Source organism: Anoplophora glabripennis, unplaced genomic scaffold (assembly GCF_000390285.2).
Source record: "Anoplophora glabripennis isolate ALB-LARVAE unplaced genomic scaffold, Agla_2.0 scaffold1095, whole genome shotgun sequence".
Taxonomy (NCBI): domain Eukaryota; kingdom Metazoa; phylum Arthropoda; class Insecta; order Coleoptera; family Cerambycidae; genus Anoplophora; species Anoplophora glabripennis.
The window spans coordinates 1-12,810 of NW_019417170.1; the positions used below are offsets into that span (position 1 = coordinate 1).

A 12,810-nucleotide genomic window follows, 5' to 3' on the forward strand; every position below is an offset into this window, starting at 1 on the left:
GCCATGCCGGTTTTACAGTGGACCAGTTTCCAGTGCCGTGCAGAAGTGTATTTTTAAGGGTCCCCTGTACATCCACAATTTTTTTTTGGATAAGTTCTGAATCACCCTGTATATAAAAATTATTTTTACTAGATAATTAGAACCAGTTTTAAAAAAGTGAAATTTTCATTTTTTTTCATAAGTAAAATATATGATGTATGGTCAATATTTTTTGCGGATTTGTTCCAGACTAACACAGTGAAAGAGTAACTTAGGTTTTTATTTAAAATTACTGGAAAAATTTAGTTATAAGTAAAAAAATGGAACTGAAGCTAAAGGTTAGGGGAATTTGCAAACAAAACAAAACATGCAATTTGCTTTAGATTTATTAATAAAAAACTTAACAAGCGACTGGACAACAAACAATCACAAGAATATTGACCAAAACAAAAAATTGCATACAACAAACTAATATCGAAAAACCAACAATTATCTACTTTTCAAATAAATATAACAAAGAGCCAAAGCAAACACAGCTAGGCTGGAATACACAAGCAAATTAGTATCGTTAGTAAACTTTACCGGACCCGTCGGATTGTTATTATTATCATTGAAATCGTTACCTTTATCGCCGCCGCCTGCGTTATTCACAGCGTCGGTCACAGCCTTTCTGAAATCCTGCGCCACTTCCAAGTTTTTAAATCTAATACAGAATTGCTCGTGCGCTATCTCCCCCTCGGAGAAATCGGCGGCGTGGAAGAGCCACGATTTCTCATCCTTCGGTATATATTCGGTTTCTTTGGTCAGATGATGGTTCAGGCAGATTTTGAGCACCTGTTCCCGCCTCATAACCACCCTAAAAGAGAAGACGATAAGTTGTAGGAAAAATATTTGAAATTGTCATGGAAATATTTCAATTTCGATAAAAATTATAACTAAAAAAATTATTTTCACTGAATTCCTGAATTTGGTAAAACGGAAAGGTGTTTATCACGTCCGATTGTGTTCCTGTGATTCGGGGGGTACTGTGAAAGCCGTGAGGTTCATTATTTGTATACACATCATCTTACCTTAACTTCCCGTTATCCTTCCTCTGAAGAATTTTGACATCACCGAGACCTCTCTCCTTCCATTCCCCACTGACAAACCTAAACAGCTTAGCCCGATGGCAATACAAAACGCTCTCGTCTTCCTCGCCAGTTCTCACGTCCACCTTCTCCGGCAGGGGTATGACCGGTTTAAAGTAAATATTGTCTTCCTCTTCCTCTACGTAGCTGCCGTCGGATTCCTCATCACCCTGACCCGAGCTGATTCTTCTTGGCGAACGTGGTTTAAATTCAAATTCGTGTTTTTGCGGGGAACCGAACACAAACTTAGAATCGGATTTAGTGGATGTCGTGGTGGCAGCAGGCGTGAATGAAAAACTAGTGCTGGCGGGAGCGGTGAAGATACTGGATGTTTTCGTGGCGTCAAGGCTCGATTTGGCCCCAAACGAAAATTGAGTCGCAGCTCCGGCCGTTGTAGTGGTTGGAGTACCAAAGGCGAAGGTTTTGACGGGTTCTGTTGTAGCTGTGGCGGCCTGCGGTATTCCGAATGTGAACTTTTGTCCGGGAGTGTCCAAACTTATACCTTTAACGAATAAAATTGTTTTGTAGACTTTTTAAACCGTCGTGCAGGGCATTCAATGAGCAGATTCACAAAATCTAAATGGATTACTGCCCTCGTAAAAATTAATAAATTTTTATAAACCATTTGTGAAATAAAATTATTTAAATAAAGTCAATTTCTTCAATAATTTATTAAATATTAACCAATATGTGGATAGGCATACTTTGTTAATTGTAATTTATTTTAAAATAATTATTTTTGCTGTTTGTAAAACTAAAATGCTAATGATTTTTTGTCATTTCAGATCTTAAATAGTGGTTATTTTTTAAAGCACTTTGTTTAGTTTGTGAATTTCAATGTCAATAACCTCTGATATTAATCTAGTTCAGGTGAACCACATAATATCAATCCATCTATGGCAAAGCAAAAAGGGGAAACAAAGAAACGACCAACGTTAATTTGATAAAACGAGAATGTCCAAATATATTGCTGCTTTGTAATTTCACCATTTTTCTGTGTGAATTACAGTAAAGCTCGGTTACCACGTACACGCTTATTACGTACTTATGGCTATAACGTACCGAATAAACAAGTCCCGGCATTATTATAGGACCTTCAATGGTTAACTGTTTTGTTAAAACGAACTCCGTTATTACGTACTTCTGATATAAAGTACCAAAATACCTGATCCCATCATCTAAAAATTTGATTATAATGTACATTTTATACATAAATTCTCTTGTGATTCGGGTTGGTGACATAGGTTCAAAAAGCGGCACAATGCAAGTTCCAGTAAAATCCATGGGGAAGCTGCAAGTGCGAACAAGGAAAATGCGTTGGATTGGGTTAAATCAACATTAGTTCCACTACTTATGAACCATGGCAAGAATGATGTTTTTAATGCTGATGAACTTGGTCTTTTTTATAAACTTGCTCCAGATCGTACAATGAGCTTTAAAGGTCAAAAATGTGTTAAAGGAAAACTTTCTAAGAAAAGAATAACGGTTCTTATATGCGCAAATATGACCGGGACAGAAAAACGTACTCTTAGTTATTGGTAAATTTAATAGGCCCAGATGTTTTAAAAATGTAAAAAAATTGCCGGGTTAATTATACGGCAAACAAGCGTGCATGGATGACCGCAAATATTTTTGAAAGTGAGCTAAGATCTTGGAACAAACAATTGGTAAAAGAAAACAGGCGGATATTATTGCTTGTTGACCTGCTCATCCTCACGTTTCCAATTTGACCAATACTGAACTGGCATTTTTCCAGTTTGAAAGTTCGTTATCGATGACTGTTTATGACCAGTAATCTTAAGTGCATCGAAAATAGCACACCAATAACAATAAATTTGCTTGATGCTGTTGAAATGGTTGCAAAACGTGGCAACAGGTTGCCCAAAAAACAATTGAAAATTGTTTCAAACATGCATGGCCCTCTCTTTGCGAGTTCGACGAGGACGATGACTTACCTCTTAACCAATGGTTTATTAAACAAGTTGCTAATGAACAGGATGACGATAACTTACCTCTAAGTGTGTGGTTAAATAAAAATAATTTTAACTTCAAAAAATTAAATTCATTGATGCTTTCGTTGACGTGGATAAAGAGTTACAATGAATTTGGCTACAGAGCAAAATATTTTTGACCAGATTAACGAAGATGAGCAGGTTAATAGTGAAGAAGATGAAGAAGAACCTGAAGAAGAAACGTCCGTAACGTTTGACGACGCAATTAGAGGAATAAAAAATGTAAAACGATTTCTAGAAAGTAAAATTAGTACTGAAGTATTTTAAGTGCATCGCTGGAAATAGAAATGTATTTAGAGCAACAGATCCTTATAAATCGCAAAAAACAAACTCATATAAGACTTTTTTGGAAAGTAGTTTTAGATATTTTATTATACCTATTTTGTGGTGCAAATAAAAACAATTTTTAGTATCGCTTTTAAGTTTTAAGAACAAAATCCATATATGCTGTTATTCTATTGCTGCTTTTATATGTATGTTTATATTTTTGTTAAGAATTAATAAAATTTTTAATAATTTTTTTAAAACGTACTTCCGATATAACGTACCGATTTTTTAAGTCCCCGCCGGTACGTCATAACCGAGCTTTACTGTACTAGTTTTTACTAGATTCGATGGACTTACCTTTACTGGTGTCGAGAGCAGGTTTCTGAGAAAACGTAAACCCTCCGGTCTTCGTTCCTTCACTAGTCGGCGGAGTACTTGCTTGGGTCGTGGGAATCCCAAAGGAGAACACTGGTCCCGAGAGTTCGGATTCTTCCGGCTTCTTTGCAGTGGTACCGGGTTTAGGAGATTCACAAGCGATACAGTGATTTGTCTTTCCTTCGTTGATAATGTAACAATTCTTACACTCCCAACTACCCTTCGCCGGCTTAAATTTATCCCCGAAACTGGTAGTTCTCGGTCGCGCATCGGGCTTGTGGTGTTTGCCGCTTACTTTGTTGTTCTCGTCCAACGACGTCTGAGCCGTCTGCAACACCTGCAAGAACTGATTGGCCTGTTCCTCAGTCTTAAACCTTACCGTGAAGGTTTCCGGCGTTAAAACGCCTTCGGAAAAGTCCTGGGCGTGCCACACCACCGCCTTCGGATTGTTGGTGTTCAATTTAAAGGCCATATTCTTCAAAACTTTGTGGTTGCAGCACACTTTGAGCACTTGGTCTCTTCTCATGAGTAACCTAACGGATTCGTCTTTGAGGATTTTGATGATCCCGACTCCGCGTTCTTTCCACTCCTTCACTTCCCCGTTCGTGTCGTATCGGAATAATTTGGCCCTGCACTCGAACAGTATCTCCGAGTTCTCTTCGCCTGTTTTATGATCAACTAACTCGGGCAGGGCGACGAGCGGTTTGAATTCCGCCGTTGGGACGAAGTCTTCAGCGTGAGAATCGTCATCGGCGTCCTCCTTTTGCGGAGTCGTCGGTTTGTTCTGGGAAATGACTAACGGAGAAAATGTCGTCGCTTCCGTTGTTTGTACTGGCTTGAAATCACTTTTGAACGTGTTAGGGGTAACGTTAACTTTTCCGAAGGTGAGGCTCGAGAACGGACTAGATTTTGGCGATTGTTCAGCCTCTACTATTTTAGCGGGTGCCACTGCTTCTTTGGGTTTGAACGTTGGAGTGCTAGTAAACACGAAACCTCCTAATGAAGTGGTAGCTGGGACTGCTGGCTTGGCCACGCTTTTATTCTGCGGCTCCGTTTTCTTTGGTTTGACGTCTTGTTTAATAGCAGAGTTTTGGGGTGATTTCTTGGCAGGATCTTCAATCAATTTCTTAGCAGACTCGAAAGCTTCATGGAACTTCTTGGCCTCTTCGGATGTCTTGAATCTGACGCAGAACTTTTCCAACACGACGGACTCATCGGCGAAATCGTGGGCAGCCCAAACGTAAGCTCTATCATTGTTTGCCATTGGCGTTAACAGCATGTCCTTCGTAATGAAATGATTAGCGCAAATTTTATGGACCTGGTCTCGCCTCATGAGGATCCGAATTTTTGCCGTACTTGCATTGTGCAGGATTTTCAAGCTTCCAACGCCCCTCTCCTTCCATTCTTTGACTCCGTTGTTATTGACGTGTCTGAATAGTTTTGCACGTTCACAGAACAGTTCAGTTTCGCATTCCTCGCCCGTATTCACAGGAACTTCGTCTGGCAGAGGTACTATAGGTTTGAAATCGGGGCAAGGGTCATGTTCTTCGACGGAATTCGTAGAAACGTTGCTTCTATTCAACGTTGAATTATTTTTGTCGGGGCTGAAAGTTTTGTCAAGAGTTTTTTCGATCTGAAGACCCAGACTCACATTCTTAGACGGGCTCTTTGTTTGAGCCACCGCGGAAAATACCGGTGGCGACACGTTAGACAACAAACTCTGCGTAGATATAGCAGGAGGAGGTTTACTCAAAACGGACGGAGTAGACGCTATCGCAGTCACGGCCGTAGACGGTAGAGGAATCTGATAATTATGAGGCTGAGATTTGGCAATGTTGCTCTTTATATGCTGCGGCGGTATAGTAACCGACAGAACTGGTTGGGAAGTAAGTGCTCTGGTTGTAGGTAGTGGATCCGAATTGGTTATCACGACGTTTACCGGCGCTGCTTTATTTATTGTTGCTGTAGCAGAAGAGGAGGGCGACGAAGAGAAGAGGCTTTGGGTGGTGCTGGCGGGTACAGCCTTGGAGGATTCCTTTATCGGTTGAGTGATGTGAGGGACTGTGTGCGACAATATCTGCCCTGTGAGCATTCCGATGCCCAAACTTGTAGATGGCAAGCCCTGAGTGAGAGACGGCTGACCTAAAATTGGTTGGGCGTAGCTAGCAGCGACGGAAGCAGAAATCGACGGTAGCTGTTGGTCGGGCACAAATGGAAGTGCACCTGTAAGAAATTTAGTAATTTATGCATTTGATATACAGGATGTTTTGGGAAAAAAATACCATAAATTCTAGCGTCTTTTATTTTTGAGGTATAGACTGTCAAAGATAACTTTTTTAAATCAAATTTTTGGGGTTGTTTCTGTTAAATTATGAACGAAAATTAGTAAAGAAATAAAGTAGCATTTCATTTGAAATTCATTATAATCATAAAAAAGTACCTGGTTGTGGTAAACCTAGTCCTCCGTAAGCATAAGTTAAACCTGGGTATAGCCCTGGATACAATCCAGGTGGAGCATAAGCAGCTGCTAAGTTACTGGCATTTCCGATCCTTCCTGGTTGATAATTGGGATAAACGCTAGGCAAGTTCGTATTATATGCTCCAATGTTGGAATTAATATTATAATCTACCCCGTAGTCTGGGTCAAGGACATAGAGATCCTCGTCACTCAACTGATTGTTTTTTGTGTGAGTTTTTAACTCGTTGATTTCTTTCTTCATGTCCTGTAGGATAAAAAAAAATCAAATTAACAAATTCCTCAGTTATAAGGATAATTAAAAAAATAAACGCGTCAACATAGTATATCATTTTTATTTATCCCAGCAACCAAAGAACTAAAAACAACTAAAATAGCTAAAGAAATTAAACGAGGGGTGTGTCACAAGTAATTTCTGGTGTACGTTTGAGATATTATAATTTAAAATTACTTTAAAAGTATAGGAATTAAAGTTCTTTGGTAAATTACAAAAATTACAAAAAATATGTATGAAATTACAAAACGTACGTATTAAATTACAAAAAGTACAAAAAATTACCTGATAGAGTACAAAGATTTTTAAAATTATTTTTTAAAATTACTGAAAGTACTTAAATAAAATGGTCTGATTAAAAATATTTCATTCAGTTTTCGTTAAAACATCGTAGAGATACGGACTAACTGCTATTGCTTTACCTACATTTACCTACATAGGTACTGTTGAAAAAACAGTCTAGTTTGTTTGAAGTAAAAATTTGTGTGGTAAAATAACAATGAAAATTAAAATCTTACTAATAAAACAAATTGTGTTTTTAAATTAGTAACGGAAGTAACCGAACTAAAATATTGTGAAATTTTACGATGAAGAGTAGTTTATTGGGAAAATAATAAAGGACGACAGCATAGAAATAATTGTAAAAAATTGTAAACTTTGTTGTTTTACAACTGTTGATGATTCTTAATCTGTTCACTTTTTTTTTATCTTTTCAACCTCTAAATAAGGGTGATTTTTGAAAATTTTCGAAAAACTGAAAGTGATGCTCATTTTCATTTTTCATGACGAGTATTTGGTTATTTTGAGAACATTTTTAGGATTTTCCCTGTTGCCCCTGTCAGTCTCAAAAACAGGCGGAGAAATGACTTTTTTTGCGGTCACTCTTTTCACTATCTAGTTCTGGCAAAAATAAATTTTGAAAATTTCCAAATATGAATTTTCAATAAGATTTTCTTCCAAAAAGTAAGGACCAATTATTTTATGATACGTTACGCCACACCAGACATTTATTTTCTTTTTGAACATTTTTAGCCCAGTATCTACAATTTTGAGAAGGAACCACGCCATTAGTTGTGAATGTTGATTTGTCAGTAAGTAAAATATTGTGATGAAAGAATATGTTTTCTATTTCTCGCCCATTGTTAAACAAAAGTCCAAACGACGACCATCATCTCCAACAATTTATAATTAAACATTAGTTTAAATGGATATTTTGTAGCTTTCTAAAATTTTTTGAAAATGAGATCAACTAATATATATGTTTTCTGACTTTTTCCTGGATTGTCTTCTACAGAGTTTATAACTACAACAGTAGTTATCATTGTATTCTTTTTTTATCTTTTCATTATTCATCAAGTATTCACCAGTGGTATCAAATTGTATAATTAGCTTGTGATCTGCTCTACGAGTTACAATTACATTTGGATACTTTTCATCAAATATTTTTATTGCATATCGATATGAAACATCACCGATTCCATAACACCATAAGGTAGATTCGTTGCTCCAGGGTTAGCATTATTAAAAAAAATTATTCTGGACAGTTAATAAAAATAAATATGTTGACTTTGACATTAATAAGGAAATAGCTGAGGAAATATCCATAGTAATTATATGGTATGTAGGATAGTTAAAAACTGCGGCGTTTTTTTAGTTGCACAATGTGATTATCCTTCTTTTCTTACTAAATCCCACATTTAAGCATTTTTTGAGTTCCCGAACAACTTTGTTAAATACAGTTTTTAATGAAAACAAAAATTAAAGGCACTTTGCATAGGGAAAATTTCACATTTTGAAATATTTTGGATGCCTGGTATGTTTTATTACAAATTTGATTACTGTACATGGCTTCACAAGATAAGCAAAACTTTTTATCGAGAATAACTTTTTCTCAAAATATCAACAATAAAAAAGTTTACAAGAGTGCGGTACCCCATTCCGGAACACACTCTGTAAATATAGGTATATAATATTGTGGGAAACTCACTACTCTGTGGATTAATACACCAACCAACGTCGAAGTACACTCACTATGTTTTACCTAAATATTTATTAATTATTATTAGTTTTTTTACTTTCAATTACTCCCAACTAATAAAATTATCTAATATTTTCACCTTTTTAAAGAAGTAGGCAAATAAGTGCAGTTACTTGTAAAACAAATGTTTTCCTTTTTCGAAAATAATTAGGTTATGAAATTAAATACATTATTAAAAATTATAACAGAATTATCCCACCAACCAAAGAACTAAAAACAACTAAAACAGCTAAAGAAATTAAACACGAGGCTTCAGATAATATACTGAACATCTTACCTGTACTACATCCAAAAGATTCTGTTGCAGCTCGTCAACAGACGACTTCAAATCCTCCACAGATTTTTTAACANGATTTCTCGATTTCTCAACACTTTTTTCTCGTCTCGAGTAAGGCCAGATTTCCCGGGAATTCTCGCTTCGAGAAGTCTCGACCAGAAACCCTATTATGAACATGTCAAAAGAACGTGTTTGTCACATATTAAATCAACATAAACACTATCAACAGTTTTTAAATGGATGAAACGATTTCGTGAAGGCCGGGAGAGCGTGAAAGACAATGCTCATTGTTTTTTTTTTCTTCCAGTGGCATTGTGCATCATGAATTTGTTCCCCCAGGTCAAACAGTGAATGGACAATTCTACGTTGAAGTACTAAAGAGGCTGAAAGCGCGAATTTTTCGTGTGCGCCCCGATTTGGCTAGGAACAATTCGTGGATTTTGCATCATGACAATGTACCAGCGCACACATCACTAGTTATCCGCGACTATTTGGCTAAAAATTTAATGACATTGATGAAGCACCCTCCATATTCGCCTGACTTAGCTCCATGCGACTTTTTCTTGTTCCCCAAATGTAAGATGCTGGTTCGAAGGAGGCAATTAGGTGCGGTGGAAACGATTAAAAAGGAGACGACGAGGTTATTAAAGAACATAACCGAATATGAACTGAAGAGGTGTTTCCAGCAGTGGAATTAACGTTGGCGGAAGTGTATTTTAATTGAGGGGAGTACTTTGAAGGGGATACTGTTGAATTACCCGATTGTAAAATAAATTTTTTATTCAACTTCTATACGAACTTTTTAGACAAATCTCGTAAATATAAAAATACAAATCTTTCCTCTTTATAATATTAGTATAGATGAGAAAGCTGTCCGCGCGTTGGGTGCCGCGTTTGCTCACGTTAGACCAAAACCGTGTTCGAATGAACATTTCCAACGCTCTGTTGGCGCAGTTTAGGCGCAATAAATCCGAGTTTTGGTGCCGATTAATTACTGTAGATGAAACTTGGATACACCATTATACGCCCGAAACNTTATCCCACCAACCAAAGAACTAAAAACAACTAAAACAGCTAAAGAAATTAAACACGAGGCTTCAGATAATATACTGAACATCTTACCTGTACTACATCCAAAAGATTCTGTTGCAGCTCGTCAACAGACGACTTCAAATCCTCCACAGATTTTTTAACATCTTTCAGCTCCTCGAATCCCTTCTTCACAGACCTCAAATCGTCCACTGTCGTATCCTTAAAGCTCCGCAATTCATCCAGAAGGCTTCGGTGCGATTCCACCATGATTTTAATCTGCTCCAAAATGCTGGTAAGCGTGCTATCCCTTGTAGCTGTCATTTGTCTTATCTGAGCATCCAGTCTTTCCGGACTAGGGCGAGCCTCTTGCCTTGAAATGTTATAACGCATGGGAGTGGAATGATTATGGTTATCATGTTTTGGGGTATAAGGCGGGCCGTTCTGAAAACTGGTGTGAGTTGTATAAGTCGTTAAATAATGATCTCCTGCGCTGTTGTCAGAGGACGGGTTCTCATCAGACATTCCGTCACATTCATTGCGGTTCGTACAGTCTGGATCAATGCGTGACAAAAGTCTTTCTATCTTCTCGATTTCAGTACCAAGTTGAGAGTTTAAGGGATGCGTTCTGTCTACTGACGGTTCACGAAGTCTGTCCAGAGTGAGGTATAGGCAGTCCCTGGCTCTCGATAGTAAGATAATATTTTGGCTCCTCATTTCCGATGTAACATTTTCTTTGTTCTGGTTGGTTTTTTGATCAGCCATGTGTTTATAAATTTCCGACTGGTAAAAACTAGCGTAAGGATCTTTCAGTTGTTCGAAGATATGTAACGCTTTTTCATATTCCTTCTTCTTCATCAGCTGTATAGCTGTGAACAACTTCCCACTTTCAATGTAAGACGATGCCTCGGAAATAGATATATCTTTCCCTTTATATTCAAAGAGTCTGTTATTAGAATACGTAATCATCTGATTATTTTTCACTTTCTCCAAAAACGGCAAGGCAGTTTTCCAGTACATTTCAGCTCTCGCATCATTAAATTCGATTTCCGACTGTTTGGCAAGTTTCTTCGAACGCTCTTCAAATATTTTCGCTAAAGCAACCAATAGTCTCACATCCAAGCCGTGATGACCTATACATCTCACCACTTCGATGGCTTTAATTAGAAGCAAACGAACTTCTCCCATATTAGCTCCCTGTTCATTTTTATACATCTTATAAGCAGCTGATATAAACTTTGACTGGTTTAAAGTGCCTAAATGGTCCGTTACACAGGCTGATAAAACAGTAGGCCTATCATGGTTGTAATAAATCAAATTTTTAGTATCCTCCATTTTGGACTTGGCACAGAGAATAGCACAATAAAGAAACGACTGAATATCCAGAACGTTTAGTGCCTCAGCAGCACAATTGTTCAAATTTTTTATGGAATACTGCAGGCCTTCGAAAGATTTCACCTCCATGTCGCTTAACTTACTATTTAGACCAAGCCAAATGTAGTGGTGTAGAGAGTCGGGATATACTAGCTGAGCAACTTCATCGAATTTTACTAAATCTAGAGGATCAGGCAATTTTATAACTGGCTCTAAGACTTGGAAGCTTGAAACGAAAAAACTTGTCGATATTTTGAGTTGTTGATCTCTTTTCACAAACACCTTCTTGTAGAGTTGTTCCCGCCACATTCCCGTTGAATACTGTGTTGCCTTTTCTAATACGATAGTCTTTCTATCCTTAGCAGCAGCTAGAAGGATGTGTCCCGTTTGTGAGCAACGATAAGAGGCTTCTTTGTGCCAGTGTTGTACAAGGCGTCTCCTATTTTCTGGAGATTGTATCAGCCACATACTCTGCAAGTCGGGGGGAGAGGAATGGTAAGCCGCTAACAAAACGGGAAGGGTTACGTTGGAAGCCTCTTTGAACTGAATTAGATCCTTTTTAGCTTGTTTAAAAATGAGCGTGGCTAGATAGAAATATAACTGAGCGTGATAATGGCTCAAAAATACTGTTACTAATTGGCGATCTGGACATGTCTGAATATTCTGCGAGGCTTTAGACAGCATTTGATCGAAATTGAAGACTGCAGTTACATATTCGGTACTAGTTTTTACAGTGTCTAAGTGTTCATCCAAACTCAGGGCTACCAATCTATCCTGCACAGATACGAATAGGAACCAAAACTCCCAAGTGAGCTGAGAACTATATGTAAGGTCACTTTCAAACCTCACGAGAACTTCGGCAAATGTTTCGTACCAAGTTAAGTCGTTATGAAAAATAGACAAATATTGTTCCTCGATTGTAGATGCATGTTCGTATGCTTCTTTAATCAGGTTGTTTTGTAGAAGGTGTTTAAGTAGCCGAACCCATAAGTTCACATCAGTTGGTCTGGTTTCAAGCTCCTTTAATAGCAGTTTAGAGACTTCAATGGGATTTTCATTCTCTGTGGTTATCAAACGCTCCCGCAAGCTAAATACAGCCGGATTATGAGGATCAAAGGACTGAGCTAAATCGCAAAAATACCTCGCACCTGACTGATCCATATCCACGTCATCCGATGCTAGTAATTCACAAACTGGAGGAAAATGGAGAAAGAAAAAAATTAAATTTTACAAAAGAGGTAGATGCAGGTATACAAGGGTGGTCTGAAAGGTTTCCGACCTCAACATGAAGATGGCAGCACTCGTAAATAAAAGCTAGTGAATTTCGTTGTTCATCTGTTGACAGTTACTCACCAAAGTTTCAGCCATTTTGGACGCGCAGTTGTTATGTAACAGTCGTTTGAGTGAGTTGATGTGAGTGTTTTTATAAAAATGGACAAAATCGAGTATCGAGCTGTCATTAAATATTTGTTTTTGAAAGGCAATACGCCTACGCAAATCAAAGATGAGTTGGATTCTGTGTATGGGGACTCTGCACCATCATTTACCACAGTGAAATTTTGGGCAGCTGAATTTAAACGTG

The 12,810-nt window shown here is 37.7% G+C and overlaps 1 protein-coding gene across 1 annotated transcript in view; it reads right to left on the reverse strand.

The window, feature by feature from the left end:
• Nucleotides 1–476: 476 nt before the first annotated feature.
• The window catches only part of LOC108913782 (E3 SUMO-protein ligase RanBP2), a gene marked incomplete at its 3' end in the record, with an annotated part of 18,379 nt that continues 6,045 nt past the window's right edge, over nt 477–12,810 (reverse strand). Inside the window, exons 3-7 of the mRNA XM_023456000.1 lie at nt 9,948–12,421; nt 6,201–6,483; nt 3,743–5,983; nt 1,050–1,608; nt 477–835 (exon numbers count right to left, since the gene is read on the reverse strand). Of these exons, the coding sequence (XP_023311768.1) occupies nt 477–835; nt 1,050–1,608; nt 3,743–5,983; nt 6,201–6,483; nt 9,948–12,421 (5,916 nt within the window). The remainder of the gene's footprint in view (nt 836–1,049; nt 1,609–3,742; nt 5,984–6,200; nt 6,484–9,947; nt 12,422–12,810) is intronic.